General features: G+C 40.8%; 1 protein-coding gene and 1 long non-coding RNA gene across 3 annotated transcripts in view; one reads left to right on the top strand and one right to left on the bottom strand.

Moving 5' to 3' along the window:
* The window catches only part of MARCHF11 (membrane associated ring-CH-type finger 11), a 108,717-nt gene extending 105,598 nt beyond the window's left edge, over nt 1-3,119 (top strand). The window contains exon 4 of the mRNA XM_008518924.2: nt 2,478-3,119. Coding sequence (XP_008517146.2) covers nt 2,478-2,800 — 323 coding nt within the window. The 3' untranslated portion in view covers nt 2,801-3,119. The remainder of the gene's footprint in view (nt 1-2,477) is intronic.
* Nucleotides 1,180-18,814, bottom strand: LOC139077951 (uncharacterized). Of its 2 annotated transcripts, none has more exons than XR_011530627.1 (3): nt 18,598-18,810; nt 17,076-17,233; nt 1,180-1,307 (listed from the first exon to the last, which is right to left on the bottom strand). It is a non-coding gene; the product is annotated as an uncharacterized lncRNA (long non-coding RNA). The 2 variants fall into 2 exon arrangements; XR_011530626.1 differs by lacking the exon at nt 1,180-1,307 and adding an exon at nt 15,467-15,567 and having other exon boundaries at nt 17,092-17,233; nt 18,598-18,814.
* Between the last annotated feature and the right edge of the window lie 1,862 nt (nt 18,815-20,676).

Consider the following 20,676-nt stretch of genomic DNA (forward strand, 5'->3'; position numbering starts at 1 on the left):
ACATTGCTGTGATTAACAGAATTTTACACTTCTCCTCATTATTTGAGTGGTATACAAAAATTTGACTTAAAACTTTTTTTCTTAAGACCATATGCATTTTTTTAGTGGCTTATGTTAATATCTTTGGAATGCTCTTAAGTCACTTGCGTCAGAAGTTTATTGCCTGGTAAGGGAGTCATGTAAAACTTAAATTCTGATATTAGGTAGCTGTGATTTTCAAGAACTGGGTATCTCCATCACTTACTTGGCATTGTTTTAGTTGCAAAAAAAACAAAATAATCTCCTCAACAAAAACATGTTCAAAACCCTTACTCATTGTACCTATGAGAACGTTACTACCATCTTTTCAAGCCCATTCCTCTGACCTTAAAAATGTTGGGATGCTGATTTTTTCCCCTTCTTGCATTCCAATTGCTTGACGTTAGAAATACAGTTGAAAGCCCTCTTGAAGCCTCTCCCTAGTCTCCTTTCTTTCCTTCCCTCCCCACTATCGTGAATTTAAAGGGTATTATTTTCATGCATGTTTTTGGACTTTTGCCATATATATCTGAATCCATAAAAATGTGTAGTATTTCTTCACCCCAATCATTTCTTTCTGAAACTTTCATTTATTTTTCACGTGGCTTTGAGATTTCCACTATTGTTTTAAGATTTATCCATGTTAGCGCATGTGACTTTGTTCCTTTCTGTTTCTCACTGTAGTCTAATGGATCCACACACTACACTTTATCCATTCTTTTCAGGAGGGACATTGAGATTGTTTCTGATTTTTTTCCCAAATACAAACAACTATGTAATAAACACTTTGTTTTTAAAATTTTTTTCGTTTTTTTTTTTTTATCCCCAAAGCCCCCCAGTACATAGTTGTATACTCTTCGTTGTGGGTTCTTCTAGTTGTGGCATGTGGGACGCTGCCTCAGTGTGGTTTGATGAGCAGTGCCATGTCCGCGCCCAGGATTCAAACCAACGAAACACTGGGCCACCTGCAGCGGAGCGCACGAACTTAACCACTCGGCCACGGGGCCAGCCCCGGTAATAAACACTTTTGAACATCCTTCCTTGTTCACATTTGTGAGAATATCTCTAGGGCCCAAGGTCTAAATGCTGGGAGGTAGGATCTGCTCATTTTCAAATTTATCATTAAAAAGTGGTTGTGGCCAACTGACACGCTCTACTTACCTGCCACATTCCATCTAGAAAAGACTCTTCGTTGGCCTCTCCACTGCCTTTCGATGGAATTTCAACCTGAAGCAGAAGGGCTCCTCTCACTTCTTGATCTGAAGGGACCTCTTCCCAGGGACTCCTTTCTGTGAGGGGTCACAAATTCAAAAGCTTTTGGACTGCATACTGAAACGTAAATGTGTGAAAATGCAGCATATAGTGGGATCTGGGCTGGACGGGGGAGACGGAGCCATGTACCAGGGTGCCATATCTGACTTGTGGACGGTTAGTTTATGGTCCCTGAGGTCCTTGTATTACCTTGTTTATTTTCCTAAGGGTTTTTCTCAGAAATGTGTGATCATCCAAATCACTGTATGGCAGCAAAGAGCAAGGACCCTGGAGCCACCCTGCCTGGGTTTGAATCCTGCTCTACCACTACTGGTTGTCTGCTCTTGAGCAAGCTCCTTGTCTGTGAAATGGGGGGCACGCTCTTACTTACTTCATAAGGCTGTGGTGGGAACTAAATGAGATGATAGACAGAAAGCTCTCAAGTAGGTGCTTATCATATTTTTGTTGAATTGTTGAGAATGAAAATAACAAAAAGTTACATCATACCTCCTGTGTGTCAGGTATTGTTTTAGGAACTGGGGAGATGGCAATGTCTTTAATGTCTGTCTCTTTCCCAAATTAAGTTGCCAGCTGGGACCAAGCCCCTACACATTGCTTGGCTCCCAGTGGGCACTCAAGAAATATACATTGAATTGAATAAATGAACCTAATGATTCTCCTCAGGCAATGTAATTGCCCAAGGTATGTTCTGAGCCAAAATGGAACAAGTAAATTACATCCATGATTACTTCCTGCATTAATGTATTGTTATTCTTTGAATATTGATTATTCCTGTGTAATATGCGCAGGAGCTTGCCATTAGCCATAGTATTTGAGTAGTCAGAATACCATTTTTTTACTGGGTTCATAATAGTCTACATCACTGTGAGATTTCAGTTGTACACTATTTCTTGCCTGTCACCACGTGAGTGCTCTCCTTCACCTGCTGTGCCCTCCCCAACCCCCCCTTCCCCTGGTAACCACTGAACAATTTCTTGGTCCATGTACTTGTTTATATTCCACATATGAGTGAAATCATCTGGTGTTTGTCTTTCTCAGACTGGCTTATTTCGCTTAGCATAACAGAATACCATATTTTTAAATAATGATATACAGAGAATTGACTATTTCTTTAACCCCTTATTTGTACACAAAATAACATTCCTAACTTTTGATTATGAAGAGTGTTTTTTTTTCTCAAATTTTAGGTCTCATCGTCCATGAAGGAGCTGCAGTTTATAGAGTGTTTAAGCGCTGGCGAGCTGTTAACTTACACTGGGATGTATTAAATTATGACAAAGCCACAGACATTGAGGAAAGTAGCCGGGGAGAATCTTCCACAAGTAGGACTTTATGGTTGCCACTGACGGCTCTGCGGAACAGGAACTTGGTCCACCCAACGCAGTTAACTTCCCCAAGGTTTCAGTGTGGCTACGTGTTATTACATCTGTTCAATCGGATGAGGCCCCATGAAGATTTGTCAGAAGATAACAGCTCGGGGGAGGTTGTGATGAGAGTGACGTCAGTGTGACAAAAGTATATGCTGGCTCAGTGTGGACCACCCTGCACATTTGGAATGTAATTGCAAAACCATAGCACTTCTAAAAACACACATCTATGAACTTTTTAAAATTTATGCTTTTTATATGAACATTTGAATTGCAAATACATTTTTCTGAAAAAAAGAGTCTTCTTGTTCTTTGCTTTCTGATTTGTCACATCTTTTATAAGTTGGTACTTGAAATCATTATACATATAATTTAACTCTACTTGGTTAAAAGAATGATGAAAGCTATCCTTAAGGCCAAAACTATTTTTCCTTGCTTGTTTTAAATATATTTTTATCAAACTTTTTGCTCCACGTGTAATTTTTGAGACACGCTACAAATGGGGAGGAGTTTAGAATGCTGTGGGCAGATTCCCAGGTGCCTATCGAGTTCTGCAGCATAGTGGTGCTCCTGTGGTGGTCTGCACTGGTCCTCCCCATGCGTCGTGCTGGTTGGCAAACTTAAGCATGACTTTTTTGCTGGGATGAAAGAACCTGTCACCAGGGATGCAAGCCCTAGGAATTATGGCTTGTTTTCTTATTTCTGAAACACTGTAAAGAGCTTATAGAAAGATAAAGATGAATGGAATAAAATAGTTTACTCAAGAGCATATTACATAAACTGGGCATCTTGCATACTTATAACCCTAAAAGCTCACCAGTGTTGCATCATTGCACACGTAATAATAATACTGCCTCACATTTGCACAGCCCTTTCACAGACCTATCAAAATTATTTTGGTTAATTATTAGTATCTTGTTTCCTATGGGCACCATCTTAATTAGATTTTCTTTTTGTAAAAACTTATATACCTACTTAATCATTTAAACACTGATCCTCTTACTGGGTTTAATGAAGTCCTGGGAAATGTATTCACCAGCAGTGAGGAGTGTTTCTCTTTTACTAGATAAGTGTTTTTTAAATGAAAAGAGGAAAAAGAAAATGAGGCTATTGACTCCCTAGGAACAGGTTGCTAACTAGCAGTACCTGGGGATTTTCCACCTTTTTAATCCTCCTAATGGAGGTAAGTGGCACACTTTAATGGATCATGACAGAATAGCTGAGGACGCAGGTGGTCATGCTTTCCTTAGAAACGTGAATCGAACATGTAGGTCACTTGAAGTAATTGATGATTAAACTTAAAAACATATGAAATAAAATGCCTTACATTCCCTTTTCTAAAAATAAACTTTGAATGATTAATAATAGGATAATTAATGTTTATAGGTAGCATTGTGGTTTCTACATAGCAAATTCTACCAATTCTTGAAATAATATTTTCCCAGTTAGAAAAATATCGCAAATGAGTTAAGGTTGTAACAATTTTCAGAAATGTGAAGAATGAATCAGGAAGTCACGAAAGAAGGAAAATTCAACCACTGTTTAGCGGCAGACCTAGGAAGTTAGAGGGTTAGACATTCTTATTCCAAATGTTGTTTGTTTTAATCTAACAGAATGTGAGCACAATCCTCGGTGAGGCACTGAGTGGTGGAGGTCAGTCCCATAAACCTCGTCTCTGTCTCTCAGAATCCTGCCCCCTGGGACAGGAAGGCAGATTATTTCCTAGACAGAGACACCAGGGATGCAACTCTGCTCTCAGAGCAACAGTCCATCATTTGTACCCTGTAAGTGTTATTTGTTCTGTACAGTTTAGTCACTAAGAGGAGTCATCAACAGCACCACATTTAATAGCGAATACTTGCGGTACTGTTGTTTAGAGCATTGTGTTAAAAAATACTGGATTAAGAGACTGTAGACAGATTAAGCTATCACTGCACCAGTATTTAGCAAGCCTACCCTTCTAATTAGTGTGCATTTTTATAGTCATATTGACTCAATTGAAAACAAAGAGGGACAGAGAGAGAAACCCTCTCTGTAACATCTGTGTGAGGTGCATGGGGTGGAGATGTCTGGAGATGACAGTGCAGAGTGGACTGGTCAACCGGAAGGAAGATGCACCCCTAGCCTCCCCTCCTAGCACCTTACCCTTTGGGTGTATTTTTTGTCTACACTCTATTTCCTCTCATTTTCTTCACAGCTCCCACTTCCTAACACACCCACACACACTCGCATGCCCACACAAGGCCTGTATCAATGTTGGAATCAGAATCTGGCAGAATTTCCACTCAACAAAATGTACCATCCATGAAATGATTACATAGAAACTCAAACATTCTAGGGGTGGGGGTGCAATTGGAAAACTGAATTCACTGCTTAAAAATAATTAAAATTCTAATATCATGTAATATGAGTTATGATACAATTAACTTTCAATTGCAAATGCTATAATTCAGACTCGGACTGCCTTAAATTTCGGAAGCATTTATGGTAAGGAAATGAGTTGGGAATATTTTAAATTAATTATTTTCAAAATACTTTTCAATATTATAGAAATTTAGACCTGCATGTAGTCTGTCTCTTTTCAGTCGCTAATCTGCAGTACAGACATTTACAGAAACCTTTTGTGTGCCAGGCACTGTTAGCACTGCGCCACAGAATGACCCCGGTTCGCAGGGGGACTCAGTATGTGGGCACATGCTGCACCACATTGTATGTGGGGATGCAGATGAGCGAAGGGAAGTGGCAGTCCAGAGGAGCAGTCAGTTTTCCTTGGGGCAGTTGGAGAAGGTGTCACTGAGGAGCTGGCAGGACCTGGGTCTTGAAGCATGAGTAGAAGTTTCTCAATCAGACAAGTGGAGAAGAACATTCTGGGAACAGCTTGGGGGTAAAAGAGAGGCATGTTCCAGTAATGACAAGAGATTTCACAGGGGGGAGTGTAGGATACATAAGAAGACATGATCCAACCCTATGGAGTTGGCTAGGTAGCTGGGACTGAATCCTACGGGGAACCATGAGAAGTTCAAGCAGCAGGTGGTAAGAGTTGGCAAGGTCATCTCTAGGGGATGGATGTCCTCACTCCACCCCATACCTATGGGTAAAACTCCCAGTTCTCAAGGTCAAGGGGAAAATGTAATGAACTGTGATCATACCCTCAAAATAGTGGAGAAATCCTACAAAATGGAACAGTGGGCAGCAGTCACACATAGGCGCCATTGCTATCAATTGGGTAATACAGAAGAAATATTGGGACCTCAGATGGGGACGCTGCTTTCCTTGCCTCTCCCAGGAGACAACAAAACTCCTAATTGTGAAGAGGAAAGCACTTCGTAGACCTTGTGAAATAGAAGATAATTTCTTCATTATTAAAAGTGACCCAAATGCTTCCCAGAGTAAAGAAATTTCATCACCAGATTTATCCTAAATATCAATTTTAAATTTTTTAGTCTATATGTCCCATTAACTAAAAATATTCCAAAATAAAGCAAGCTCTCTCTGTTGCTTTTGCTTTGGTCTGAGACTGCTATACTCCTATTTTTTCCATAGATTTACAATATTAAAATAGCCCATTATTTTTGATGATGCACTAATGCTTATTTCTCCCTTATCTCTGGAGTTAAACAGCAAAATTAGTTTGTCTTGACTGACCCAGAATTAGATTAGCTGTCATCCAGCAACTGACGTGTCTTTTTTAGACAGAGGTCATGCTTTGTTCATCTTTTCCTTTATACCTTATTTTTTTGACTTACAAATTTTAATGACAGTAGCTTTCAAATATCTGATATTTAAAAATTTTCTTTCCAAGTTCATCCTTTATCAAACTTCAGTGGCAAAGTTTGGTTTTTGATTTTCAATATGTATGTTTGTATAAGATGACATAGCACATAAAAATAATTTTATGTCCCGTATATGAAGAAAGAATTGGTTAGAAACCTTAAGAAGATACTTTAGGCAATTAGTTCAGTTCCACTTTATCAGTTCAAAAAAGAATGTTCCCATCATGTGCATGATACAGAAGAGCAGGTGCCATAATTTACAGCAAAATTCAAAATTTTCGGCCCCAGTGTTCCTAGAGATTAAATTATTATCTTCATAAAGGTGTCATTTTATACACAGTAGATTTATCTAGTAAATTAGTCAAAGACTTTAAAATTATTTTAAGAGATTTTTTTCCCCCTAGGAAATATAGGACCCTAGGAGCCAATGGGAGAATGAAACAATGCAAGATTTCCTGTAAAATTTTTGTGTTTTTATTATTTATTTATTTCTAAAAGAGAAACTTTTTTTCTTTCTTTTTTTTCCTCCCCAAAGCCCCAGTACATAGTCCTATATTCTAGTTGTAAGTCCTTCTAGTTCTTCTATGTGAGCCACCACCACAGCATGGTTACTGACAGACGAGTGGTGTGGTTCTGTGCTAGGAACTGGGCCAGGGCCACCCAAGCAAAGCATACTGAACTTTAACCACTAGGCCATCAGGGCTGGTTCAGTGGTGTGTTTTTAAAAAACATATAAGCCTTTCCCCAAAGCATATTATGTTGATTTTCCAACACAAGTTAGTAGTCACTAAATTTTATTGTAATTTTTCCTATTTTTGAGAAGTTTTCTACATGCAACATGGCTCTTCAAGGGAAATTATCTTTTTCTAGTAACACAAGTTGATAAAAGGGGTTTACTCTAAGATGCACAGGGAATGGAGTGTGATGTATGTAAGTGGATAATGGTGAGCTGTGCATTTTAAAATCCTGCTGTATGGACACATCAAGCAAGAATATTTATCCCAGTGGCTGGACCACACAAGCGGCATCAGCTGTGGGGGAGAAGAACCACAAGGAGAAACCTTTTCTTACAGTGTCAGTTTTAGGTATCTTTCACAGCCGCACAGGGGCTTTGGGAACACAGGACACCCGCCCAGAAGCTGCGATGATAACAAGGACAATGCGGATGAGGCTGGAGATGCTCTGTGGGATACTCTTCTCATGCTATTCTTGGGAAAGTGAGGATTTAATAAGAAGAAATAGTCAAAGCATTAAGTCAGAGACCAGGAGAAGAAAAAGTAGCACCATTAAGCCAGGCCCTTTACCGTGTGCTTAATTTCGTTAGATGCAGCTCTCAGGATGCTTACTTCTCTACCTCCCCATCCTTAGTCATTAATCCTGGCTTAGGCAAGCAAGGTGGCATTCCTATTAGACCATTGTTAAAAGTATTGTGACCCAGGCACACAATGAGTTTGCTGGCTGCTGCTGTTGGGCGCATTGCTAAGGACTAGCTCTCTAGAAGGGCTGGAGAGGCTGCCCCCATAAAGTGGTAAGGAAGAAGTCGGGAGAGGCAGCAACAATGGGGAGACAGCAGGGGAGGGACAAGAGGCAGCAGCAGCCCAACGGACTGCTCATGAGGTGACAACGAGAGAAGGCTGCCTGGGAACAGGGGATAAGAGACACGCTGATTTTAAGAAGTTTACAGTCTTATGGAGGGTGAAGTCAAGTAAACTGTCAGTTCAATAAAATAGTGTAAGTGCCGGGGTGCCCAAAGCAAGAATTTAAGATAGGAATGCACAGGCAGGACAAATAACTCAGACTGAGCATTCAGGAAAAGTTTCCTAAAGAAGGTAATCTCCAAACTGAGAAACTGAAGAGGCAGGAGCCGACTAAGGAGGCAGAGGGAGTGTTCGCGGGAAGGAGGGACATTTGGAGATGAGCAGAACAACTTAGAGACTTACACATAAGGAGTGGAGGGAGAGAGAAACCAAGTCAGAGCTGTCTAGGATGGCTCCCAGGGTGTGGAGAGCAGAGGCACCATGTGCCACCCTTGAGACAGAGAGCACAGGGCAGGAGGAGGGGTGTAGAAGGAGGTGGCAGAATGATTCTAAGTTCTGTTGTGGATTCACTGAGTATGTGTGCCTACAAGATAGTAACGTGGAGATGTCCAAGGGGCAGTTGGATATGTGAGTTCACAGCTCAGGAGCAAGGTTGCTGCTGGATGTGCATGTGGTAGCTAGCGATCAGTATACACTGGATGAGAGCAGCACCTGGGAGACAGGGGAGAAGGAGCAGCCAGAGTCAGGAGAAAAACCAAGGGAGCTAAAAGTTTGGAAGCCAGGGGGAAAGATGGCTTCAAAAGGGAAGAAGAGGTCAAAGGTAACAAACGCAACTAAAAAGTCAGATGGAGACTATGAAGCATCCATGCATTTAGCAAGGGCACCTTGGTGCTCTTGACAGAAGCAGTTTCAGAGAAATTGTGGGTGGGGAAGAAACTGATCCAATTGTGAATGGGAGTGAAAAGTATGAGAAGGCTGTATTCTCAGAGCAGCATTTTCTTTTCTTCCTCCCTTTGTAAAAAAATTCCTTTTTGTGGCGGGCCCAGTGGCCTATTAAGTTCTGTGTGCTCTGCTTTGGCCGCCTGGGTTCAGTTCCCAGGCGCAGACATACATCACTCATCAGCGGTCATACTGTGGTGGTGACCCAGGCACAAAATAGAGGAACATTGGCACAGTTGTTAGCTCAGGGCGAATCTTCCTCAGCAAAAATAAATAAGTAAATAAACAAAAACTCCTTTAAGCCAGCCCTGATGGCCTGGTGGTTAAAGTTTGGCGTGCTCCACTTTGGTGGCCTGGGTTCAGAACCACAACACTCATCTGTCAGTAACCATTCTGTGGTGGTGGCTTACAGAGAAGAGCTAGAAGGACTTACAACTAGAATATACAACTATGTACTGTGGTTTTGGGAGGAAAAAATAAAAATATAAAAACAAGAGAAAGATTGGCAACAGATGTTAGCTCAGGGCAAATTTTTCCCAGCAAAAAAAAAAAAAATTCTTCTGTTTTTCTTCTTCTCCTTCATTTCAAGATATACAATGAGCATATATAAATGGTGTTAGAAAGGAGCTGAGATGGAGGTAGAGCTACAACTGAGAAGTTGAGATTGTAAATATGTGAGAGAAGGAGGTGATTCTTACCCAACCTTCTTAAGGAGGGCAGAGAAGATGGGATCTGGAGGCTACGAAATGCATTTGAACTTGAACTTCAGTTTCAGCTAGAGGGTTAGGAGGAAAGAGTGGGAAGAATTGCAGGTAAATCTGTAGCCCTAGGGGAAGAAAATTAAGGCGCCTATCCCTAATGGCTCCTGTTTTCTTTTTGAAATAGGAGATAAGGCATCTCACACTCCAGCCAAACCAGAACTCTTGATTTCTCCTTGAAAACCTGCTCTCCTGCCATCACCACAAGTGGAAACTGCACTGTTGCAGTTAGTTTCTCAGGCCCCAAATCTTGGCATCATCTCTAAATCCTCTCATTCCCTCTGTCCCACATTTAATCCATTGGCGAATTCTGTCAGTTCACCTGTTAACATAGTTCCTGAGTCTAATCACTGGTCCTCACCTCCCTTGCTGGGCTAAGTCACCATCATCTCTCATGGGGACTATTGCAATAGCTCCTGGAGCCAGTTGTACTGGGCTGAATTATGTCTCCCTAAAATTCATGCCCACATGGAACCTCAGAATATGACCTTATTTGGAAGTAGGGTTTTGCATATATAACTAGTTAAGATGAGGTCATACTGGATGTGGAAAGGCTCTAAAACCAATGACTATGTCCTTGTAAGAAGGCCATGTAAAGATACTCAGAGAACAGACAGATAAGGAGGAATGTCATGTGATGATGGAGGCAAAGATTGGAGTGACACAGCAGCAAGCCAAGGATTGTTGGCAGCCACCAGAAGCTAGGAAGAGACGAGGAAGGATGCTACCCTAGGGCCTTCAGAGAAGAGCATGGTCCTGCAACAACTTGATTTTGGCCTCCAGAATTGTAAGAGAATAAATTTCTGTTGTTAAAATCCATCCAGTTTTCCATCCTTTTTTATGGCAGCCCCAGGAAACTAATATACTCTTCTTGTTCCCCCATAGTCCTACCTCAACAGAGCAGCACAGTCATCATTTTAGAATGTAAGTCAGGTCATATCGCTCCTCTACCCAAATGCCCTCTAATGAGGTCCCTTCCCACTGAGAATGAAGTCAATGTCCTTCTGGAGTCCTGCAAGGTCCTGCGTGATCTGCCTCTGGTGCCTCTCTGATGTCAGCTCCTACTACTCCTCTTACTTGCTCACACTGGCTCGTGCTGGTTTTCAAACATATAAAGCACATTCCTACTTCAGAGCTTTAGCACTTGCTTTTCCTTGTGCCTGGAACACTCTTGCCCACATGTCCTTATGGCATCACGTCACTTTCTTCTTGTCATGAAATCCTTCCAGACCACTCTAAAATGGCACCCTCCTCCCATTCTCTGTCATCTTACTCTGCTTTATTTTCCTTGCAGAACCTGTACTCACCCAACACAGTATATGTTTATTTGTTTATTACTCTTTCTCTCCATAGAAAGAAAGCTCCATGAGAGCTGGGGCTATGTTTGTTCACTGTTCTTCCCTGACGCCTAGAAGAAGGCTGGCACGGAGTGGGTACTCAACCAATACCTTTTGAGAAAAATCAATAAATGAATCTGCTAAGAATAAGAAGGGAGATGTTGGGATCAAAGGAGATTGTTGAAAGTTTAAAAAGAAACTGATGAATAATGGGAAAGAAAGGGGGCTGAGAAAGAGAAGGACTGCTGGAACATTGAGGTGACAATTGATATCAGAAACCGTGAATTTACAGGGTCATCCACGTGAGCACTACACTTGGGTTTAAGCACAAAATAGGTTAAACTGTGCAGAGGAGGCCCTGCTTACCAGTGTGTACATCAGTAACTGGACAGCCTTTGTATTAAAAAGTCATGTGACAATTTTTAAAAAATAAATAAATCAACACTGTCGACCACGTAGGAGATTGCAGACGCATCCTCTAGTCAGATTAGATAACCTCTAAGATCTCTGTAGACTCTAACGCTTGCCAATTCTCCTCCCCCTCCTTCTTCTTCTCCTTCTCCTCTTACTCCTACTCCCCCTCCTCCTCTTCTTTCTTCTCTTTCTCCTTCCTCTTCTTTTTCTTCTTCACCAACACTGCTGGCATCAGAATCCACAATTTACTTCTTTTTTTTTGCCACAGCTAACTTCTTCCTGACTGTCATCGTTTCAGAAAAAAATAAGGGAGTATAATTTATATTAAGCTTGGAAAGCATTTTATCTTTCTTGAATAGATCATCTTTCCAATAGTTACTCTGCCAGCTGGGATCCTGGAAAAAGCCCTACAAATATCTTAAGGGCATTTGTGCCTGGAATAAAATCTCCTGAAAGGAGGAAGGAATTAGTGCTTTGGGAACACCGCAAGACACTACAAGCTTCTGGTTTAATGTACCGGGCTATGATGAATCTTATCGCTGCATATCTAGAATTGGTCTAATGGCTATTGAATAATCAATTTTTCTTTATGTCAGCTTCCTGGAGACTCCTCTGTGGGCTGCAAAAATGCCCATGCAGTTAATGCCTAAATGCCTTCTGTAACATATTCGTGATCAGTAGAGTCAAATAAAATTAGTCCATAACTAAAGGACTAATAAACTAATTTTAGTCCTTTAGTTATGTAGAGGTCTCCCAACCTAGAAAAATAGTGAGAGTGTAGAAAGAGCCAGATTGAGTGGTCCAATGTCAACTTAGAAAGAAACACTTGATACAGGAGTTTGCCAGAGAGTTCTTCAATGTGGAGTAACTTCTTAGACTAACAGCTGAATGGACACTGAATGCACATGGAGAAGGTGTTTAAACACTTTTCCCCTAAATAGTCTTTCAGACTCATATGCATATGAGTTAGGAGTCTTGATTTGGCAGTTGTAGCTTATTGACACCATGCTTCAAATAAATCTCATTAAGTCAGGTTGGATTTCCACAGCTTCACTTTTTGTTCCCATTTCCTGGTGTTTAATGGAACTATGAGGAAAAGAGACCCTATAGCTTTACTTCTGGTGTCCCAGATGTATCTGGGATACTCCACTACCTAGACTTAGTGCCTACAGAAGAGAGTCGTGTGTGTGTGTGTGTGTGTGTGTAAGAGGGGGAAGCAGAGGAATGTGGCCTGAAGGAAGGACCAGAAGCTGTGGCAGTCCATGTCTCAGTGGTACTTATTGAGAACCTTTCAGTCTGACTTTCCCTCTGAGAGAGATTGATTAATCCATGAGAAGGAGAGTGTTGAGACACGTGATCATGAAACAAACAAATGATAATGTCTTATATTAGTTGCCTGTTGCTGCTGTAACAAACTACCATACACCACAAATGGCTTAAAACAACACAAATTTATTATCATGCATTTCTGGAGGTCAGAAGTCCAAAATGGATCTTAAGGAGCTAAAATCAACAGGGCTGGTTCCTTTTGGAGGCTCAAGGGAAGGAAACAAATTCTCTGGCTTCCAGAGGCTACTCAGAATGTTTGACTTGTAGTCTGTTCCTCCATCTTCACATTTCATCACTCCAACCTCTGTTTCCCTGTCACATCTCTCTTACTTTGACTCTCCTGTCTCCATCTTATAAGGACCCTTGTAGTTTCTTTTGGTCCCCCCAGATAATCCAGGATAATCTATCTCAAGATCCTTAACAATCACATCCACCAAGTCCTTTCTGCCGTGTAAGGTAACATATTGGCAGGCTTGGGGAATTAGGACATCTTTGTGGGGCCCTTACTCTGCCTACCACAGGCGTGATCTTCAGTCTGTGCTCATGTGCCAGCACATTATTCTGAGCATCAAAACTTTTGCTAAGACTGCCTCTTCCAAGCTTGGGTCCAGATGGCATGGGTACTGCTCAGCATAATTCTCTGTAGGAACCAGATGTGTTCCCAGAGGTGTCTTCATCATATTCAAGTCATCAAATTATTTCCAGTTACATCTTAGAAGCTTGTAGAGTCTAGATCACCAACTAGCTGAACAAGGGAGGGATAGCGGGAGGGAAAGCACTGTTCTGTGATTACCTCCAGGACCCAGAGCTGCTGCTCTACTAAGACGACTAAGTGTTGAGAGCGCTGGTTTCAGAAATCCTAGTGAAGTTGCAAATTGCTTACCTGCTCAGGCTCCATGAGGACCCCATCACAGAGCACTCTGCTTCAGTTTCTTAGTAATCCCTTTATGGCTGAGAGTTCCTTTACCCAGGGACTGTCTCTTGAATTAAGAAGTCCAGTGGAATTCACTGGCAATGAACGGGGTCAGATAGATCTGGAAGCAGAATCATGTCACTCTTAAAATTTCCGTTGCTTTGATCTTTACTTATTTGTTATTGTTATTTAATTTTAGAATTATTTTAAACATGCAATTTTATTTGGAAATTACAGATGAGAACGGTTTTTGAAGGCACAGCTTCAGAATATAAATCAATTGAATACCTCCTTAAATGTAATTTTTCATTATAATAGTTAAATATAATGATTTTTTCAGAGACCTTCAGAGTGCTTGATTTAATAAAAACATTACCACATTAACATTAATAAGTCGTTACTCTGTGCTAGGCACTTTTGGGGATGTTTATTATTTCTATTTTATGGATGAAGAAACTCTGGCAGACGGAGGCTAAGTGAGATGTGAAAGGCTTCCCATTTGGTGAGTGGTAGAGCTGAGCGCTGACTCCGGCAGCCTGTTGAAATTCCCTTTATCTTCAAATCTATGGTACCCTACCTTCCACTTAGTTGTTTTAGTGTTATCTCAAGACAAAGCTCTCCAAATCAGCTTTCTTTTTTTTTTTCCCCTTTTCCTTAAATTTCTGAACATAGGGATTTAAAAGATCTGTTGGGTCAAAGTGAATTTGACTCAAATCTGTTGACTCATAAGTTGTATAACACCAATTCTTCCATATTCAGTTGGTCAAAGCAACTCACAGCCCAGCTCAGATTAAAAAGGTGGGAAAATAGATTCTACCTCTTGATGGCAAAAGGGACAATTAATTTGTGGTCATGTTTAATGTGGTACACTTCATGTAGTTTCCATGGAATCTTAAAAAAATATGCTTATGCAAATGTTGGGTGTGGTGTTCTATAAATTTGTATTATGACAAATAAGTCACTATTGTTCAAACTTATATCATTACAGATTTTTTACTTATGTTTTTATCAATGACTCCACTGTAATTATGAATTTGTCTATTCCTCCGTTTAGCTTGTAAGTTTTATAGCTCTGCTTCTAGGTGTATATTACATATAGGATCATTCTGTCTTCTTGATAAATTGACCTTTTTTCATTATGAAATGTTCATTATCTCTGGTATGGAAAGTTACTTGGTCAATATTAATTTTGCCATACCAGCTTTTTTTTCTTCTTCTTCTTAAAGATTAGCACCTGAGCTAACAACTGTTGCCAATCTTTTTTTTTTCTTTCTGCTTTTTCTCCCCAAATCCCCCCAGGACATAGCTGTATATTTTAGTTGTGGGTCCTTCTAGTCGTGGCATGTGGGATGCCACCTCAACGTGGCCCATCGAGCGGCACCATGTCTGCACCCAGGACCTGAACCAGCAAAACCCTGGCCTGCTGAATTGGAGCGTGGGAACTTAACCACTGGGTCTTGGGGCCAGCCCCTCAGCTTTTTTATAGTTACTATTTGCAATGGGGTACACATTTTCTCATCTTTTGCTTTTAAAGTATTTGTGTTTTTATATTTAAAGTGCGTCTCTTGCAAACAGGATATAGTTGAGTCCTACTTTTCTATTCACTCTAAAAATGTTTGCCTTTTAACTTCCCTTCTCCTTGTAAGATGACAGAGTCACCAGTTCCAGGGGCTAGAACCTGGACATATTTGGGGCCTATTCTTTGGTCTACCATACATATCTTCCTTGCAGCCTCACCTCCCCCTCCTTCTAAGCTCCAGTGTAATTCTCCTCAGGGAAAGTAATAATAATACTCATAATAATAACAGCACAAACAATAAACGAAACAAAAAACTGTCCATGACAGGAAAAATAAATGCCAACACAGCCTTGAGGGGAGGGAAGAATTCTTCTCTTACTTTTAAATCTCCTAAGGAAATAGAAGGAAAAAAAATTAATAGTTAATCATTAATAAAGTACATCTCTACTGTTTACTTTCTTCTCCCCCAAATTCTTGAAACTCTCTCAAAATATCTAAAGATAAAAGTACCATGAAAACATCAATTTATATAATTCTTTGTCAATATCTTTGCCCAGAGCACCAATCGTGAGTTTAGGCAGAGATGGATTTCTGGAAACCAAGGGATGTTTTGAATGTCAGAGAATGTCCAGGGAAAGAGTGTCACATTCCTTTCTCATAGGTTTGATCTTTGTCACTTGCCTTAGATCTGATAGCCTTACAGGAAACAGAATTCTAAGAATACTTTTGGATTACACCCTGGGAGAATTATGCCTCAATCATCTCTGTTCCATTAGAGATGTTCAGACAGCCGTGCTTATGAAGAATTTGCATTCACTCCCTTCTAAATAAAAAAGTGAATTAAATTTATTGACAGGATTTCAGGATGAAAGTTTTCTTCTACTTTTCTTTTCACTTTTGTGTAAATTACCTCGGGGTATAATTTTCATTGGTCTTTATCTCAAACTAGAAGAACTAAGTTTAATCAAAATGACAGGCAAAGTTTTTTTTTGTAGGACTTTATGACACAGGTCCTTTCTGTGTGGACTAAAATAGCACTAAAACATCTAGCTCTGATTAACTAAAACAACTCCTTCCACAGGTAATGATTTTCTGGATGAGCAGGGAATGGGCTTTGAAAAATAGCACTAAAATGAAGAAAGTGGGTTTGTGTCTGGGACATACACAAGTTTAGACGGTCTGTAACTTATAGATCTGGTGAATGATAGTGTGCTACTGCCATTGCTGGTATTAGACTTGGAAGTTTCTGTGGTTCTGCAGAGTCTGCTCTGAAGACAGAATCAAGATAAGTAGTTCTTTTTAATAAATCTCCTACAATGGAATCTTACTCAGCCATAAAAAGATGAAATCATGCCATTGATGACAACATGGATGGACCTTGAAGGTATTAGGCTAAGAGAAATAAGTCAGAGAAAGACAAATACAGTATGATTTCACTCATATGTGGAAGATAAACAAACACATAGATAAGAACAGGTTGGTGGTTACCAAAGGGGAACGGGGTGGGGAAGGGCAAAAGGGTAAAGGGGCACATGTGTGCAGTGGCAGATGAAAACTAGACTATTAGTGGTGGACATGATGCAATCTATACAGAAGCCAAAATAAATGATGCACACCTGAAATTTACACAATGTTATAAACATGTGACCTCAATAAAATAATTAAAACTCAAGAAAACAAATACTTCATTTCTTAGTACAGCTCTTGTTATACTTAAAAAAATCTATAATCAAGTAACAGTGATTTTAAAGTTTTTGAAGAGTTATGAATTAATGAAACTTTATGAGAAGTTATGAATTAAGTAAACTTTACAGTATTTCCATGGGAGATTATGACGTGTAATAGGAATTTTGAAAAATTAGAGAATGAGTAGAAATAAATGAAAATGAAAGTCTTACCCCAAAAAATACAAACCTCCCAAACGTACAGTTACAACCTTCCACTGGGCAACAAGGCAGCCATTAGCTCCAAACACTTGCACTTTACTTGGTTGTCATTACCAGAAGAATATCTGTCCTTGGGTAGGGAGGTGGCAGTCTCAGCTGGGCACAGGTGTCTGGAAGAGATTATAGGAGTTTGTCAGTGTCAGTAGAAAATGTCATTGTCAGGACAAAAGGTTGGGAGCGTCATTGCTCAAAGTTTCACTCTCAAACGCCTGGTGCTTGCTTTGTGCCACCATCCATTGAGCCAAATCTAATTCTCATCCATCGTGCTTGCTCCTAACAGTCACTTAGAATCAATTCTAGCTGTTCTCAAAGACGTGCGGAAGTCTGGCTCCTATCCCAGCTTTATGACCTCACTTAGGGCTGACAGTCTTAAACCCCAGCAGCACCCAGGATTGAAAACGTAAAACTTGCCTTTGGGAATAAGAATACTTTATTCAGTAAATATTTATTGATCCTCCATCATGTGCCAGACACCGTGAAAGAGGATAGGGGGAAGTGTTTGGAGAGAAACACCAAGTGGGAGGTGGGAGCGGTACTGTCCTTAGACCTGAGAAGAGGAGCCCCTGTCATGTGCCCTCACTATACAAGGTGCTGCTCTAGGTCCTTCTAGCCTCACCCTGCCACATGGCACAAGGAGACTGTAGGCCAAGGGTACATGCCCACTCAGAGTCCATCCAGAGCCCACATCTCCTTTCAGACCATGCTCAAGGCACTAAGATCCGAGAATTTTCTACCCAAATGGCTCAAGTTTACTTCCTGAGCCCACAGGGGCCTCTTTCCTGGGTTCATTCTCTCAGGGCTAACCATCCTCCAGCATGACCATCCCTTGGACCTGGGACTGACCAAGAGGCAGCTGGTGGGGAAAGAGGATGTATGAATGAAACTTGGAGGTATGGGCTAGAGGTTACACTCATGTGACCAAAGCCCTTGTAGTGAGGGAAGGATCCAAGGGTAGAGAGAGAAGGGGCATAGCCACAGAGTCTAAGAACTCAGACCTGGCCATTTAGACTTCATGAAGGTATTTGTAAAGTGAAGAGGATAACACTTATTTTAACAGTTTTAACTTTTAAATATTAGACATCTGGTATACATTTGTACTTCTGCCTTGGACCCTGTAAATATTAAGAGCTTGTCTGTAAGCTTGGAGTTAAGAAATCAAACCAAATTATTATGTATCATCGGCTTCTGTATGGTTTAGTAGGTGTATCTCAAAATTTTTTCGGGGCTATAGTACTCCAATTCTGAAGTCAGATGTCTAGGTTCAAAACCAGGCTCTATCTTTGAATTCTCGTGTAATCTTGGAGAAGTTCCAGAGGAAGCTTACCTAACAGATACACTGGTTGATCTGTGTTCTCCATTCCCTCTGTAAAACAGACCAGTGACATCCAGAGCACTCATTCCAGTTACCTACTACTGCAAAGCAAACCATCCAAACTTAGTGGCTTAAAATAACTCTTTTATTTTGCTTACTAACCTGTGATTGGGAAGTGCTCAACAGAGATGGCTCATCTCTACTCCGCATGGTGTGAGGTAGAGTGGCTTGACTGGGACTGGAGGTAGTTCATTCACATGGCTGGCATGTTGGTGCTGGTGCCAGCTGGGAGCTCAGTCAGGACTAGGGGCTATGGGCCTTGGTTTCTGTCCATGTGGCATCTCTACAGTTTGCTTGGGCTTCCTTGCAGCATGTGGCCACATTCCAAGAGGCAGTGTGACAAAAGAACAAGGCAGAAGGGTGTGGCATCTTTGTGACTTAAGCGTGGAAGTCACACAGCATCATTTTCACCATACTCTGTCAAGCAAGTCACCAAGGCCCCTCCAGCTTCAAGGAGAGGGACACAGATTCCAGATGAGCATGTGAGATGGTACACGTAACTACAACTATCTTAGAATATAGAATCCTCTCTAATAGTCCCATACACTTGCGCTCTCACCAGGTGAATTGTCTAAGAGTTAATTCTTAAATCTCTTAATAACCGTTGTCATCATATAATTTAATTAAATGTGATAACTAATGATGAAATCTGAGTGTGGAAAAGATGGCTTTTTCCCCTGTGAACACTAGAATGAATCCTTTGGATGGGCATTCACCAGATAAGAGCAAGCCCTGCAACTTGGGTGTTGGAAAAACAGCTATGAAAGATTGTAAAAAAGAAAAAAGGAGTCTAGAAGGACTCTGCATTGGATTGCTTTACACATGTCTCCAGGTTCATTTCACATCAAAGAAACTGAAACTAGAAAATGTTGAGCATATGCTATGTGTGTGGTTTCTGCCAGAAAAACAGTGCCGAATTCCAATTAGCAATTTCTACCAAAAGAAAAGCCCTTGTCAAATTGATGTACATACATATGTTTCAAAGAAAAAAGAATGTTTAAAGTATGCATGAATCCGTTTTTAACAATTCCTTATTTTAATTGGCATTTTCAATTAACTAATTACTGATACTTACTGCATTCAACACGAAGGCTTCCATTCTACTTGATCTCCTTTTGTCTCAGTTTACTCATCTGTAAAATGGATATCATAACTACAATTCTTATTCACGGTGTTTTTGAAATAATTAACTAAAACAATCTACTTAAACATTTAGCATATAGTAAGCACTTGATTATTATAGTTATTATCATAATTACTTTGGGTCAGAAGGAGGAGACAGGCTTGAGATCCCTCAGGTGATCAGGATCTCGCAAGAAACCCTTGGGGAGTTGAGGAGGGTTAGGAAAGCACCTCAATTTTCCCACAGTACGTATCACAAGGAATTGAAGCATCATTCCCGATCCTCAGGAGCTCCAAGATCCTCTTGTCCTCTCTGTCAACAGCACCTGTCGGGACCTACTCTAGTGACTTTGCTGTTCTCAACACTCCGCTTCTTTTCTAGCTGCTTCTCTCTCTACTCTTGAGTTCTCTCTATGGCCACCCTGCCTCTATTTCTTCCTTTTACTTCTTGTGTCACTAATTCACTCCTCCAGAGAGAAGCTCTCACTAGGTTGGCTGGTCTTCATTCAAAAAAGGAGCACACTTATCTGGCACTTGGCTACTTTGTAAGCCACTGGGCTACCATATATGTCATATGGCTTTTAGCTAGGGAGCCAGTCTCTGGTTCAGTCCATTGTGGCCAAGATATCTGTGTCTAATGACATGGAGCAATACAACACTTGCACTTCCACTCTGGCGACAGGTGTAGCAAGGATGGAGAGCCTCTGGAATATCAGTTTATGGCTGACATTTGGCTCAGTGCTTACTTACAGCCATGCTGGAAGTTTACAACTGGCAGGAATTCTGTGTGAGCAGTGCTGAGGCTGTGAGAATTGTCTTGACTGTCACCTTTGCATGGTGATTATTTGATCATTTAGGAGATGGGAACATTGTGCAGTAGAACATGGGCGAGAATCAGACTCTGGTTTTTGGCTTCTCCACTAGAACCTCTCTCTCTCTGCATTTCTTTGTGTGTGTGTGTGTGTGTGTATGTGTGTATATGCGTCTTTTTTTCCCTCTCTTTCTCTGTCTCTGTCTCTCCCCCCCACCACACACACACGTTACACTTCTCATTACAAT

This window comes from Equus przewalskii, chromosome 20 (genome assembly GCF_037783145.1).
Source record: "Equus przewalskii isolate Varuska chromosome 20, EquPr2, whole genome shotgun sequence".
Classification (NCBI taxonomy): domain Eukaryota; kingdom Metazoa; phylum Chordata; class Mammalia; order Perissodactyla; family Equidae; genus Equus; species Equus przewalskii.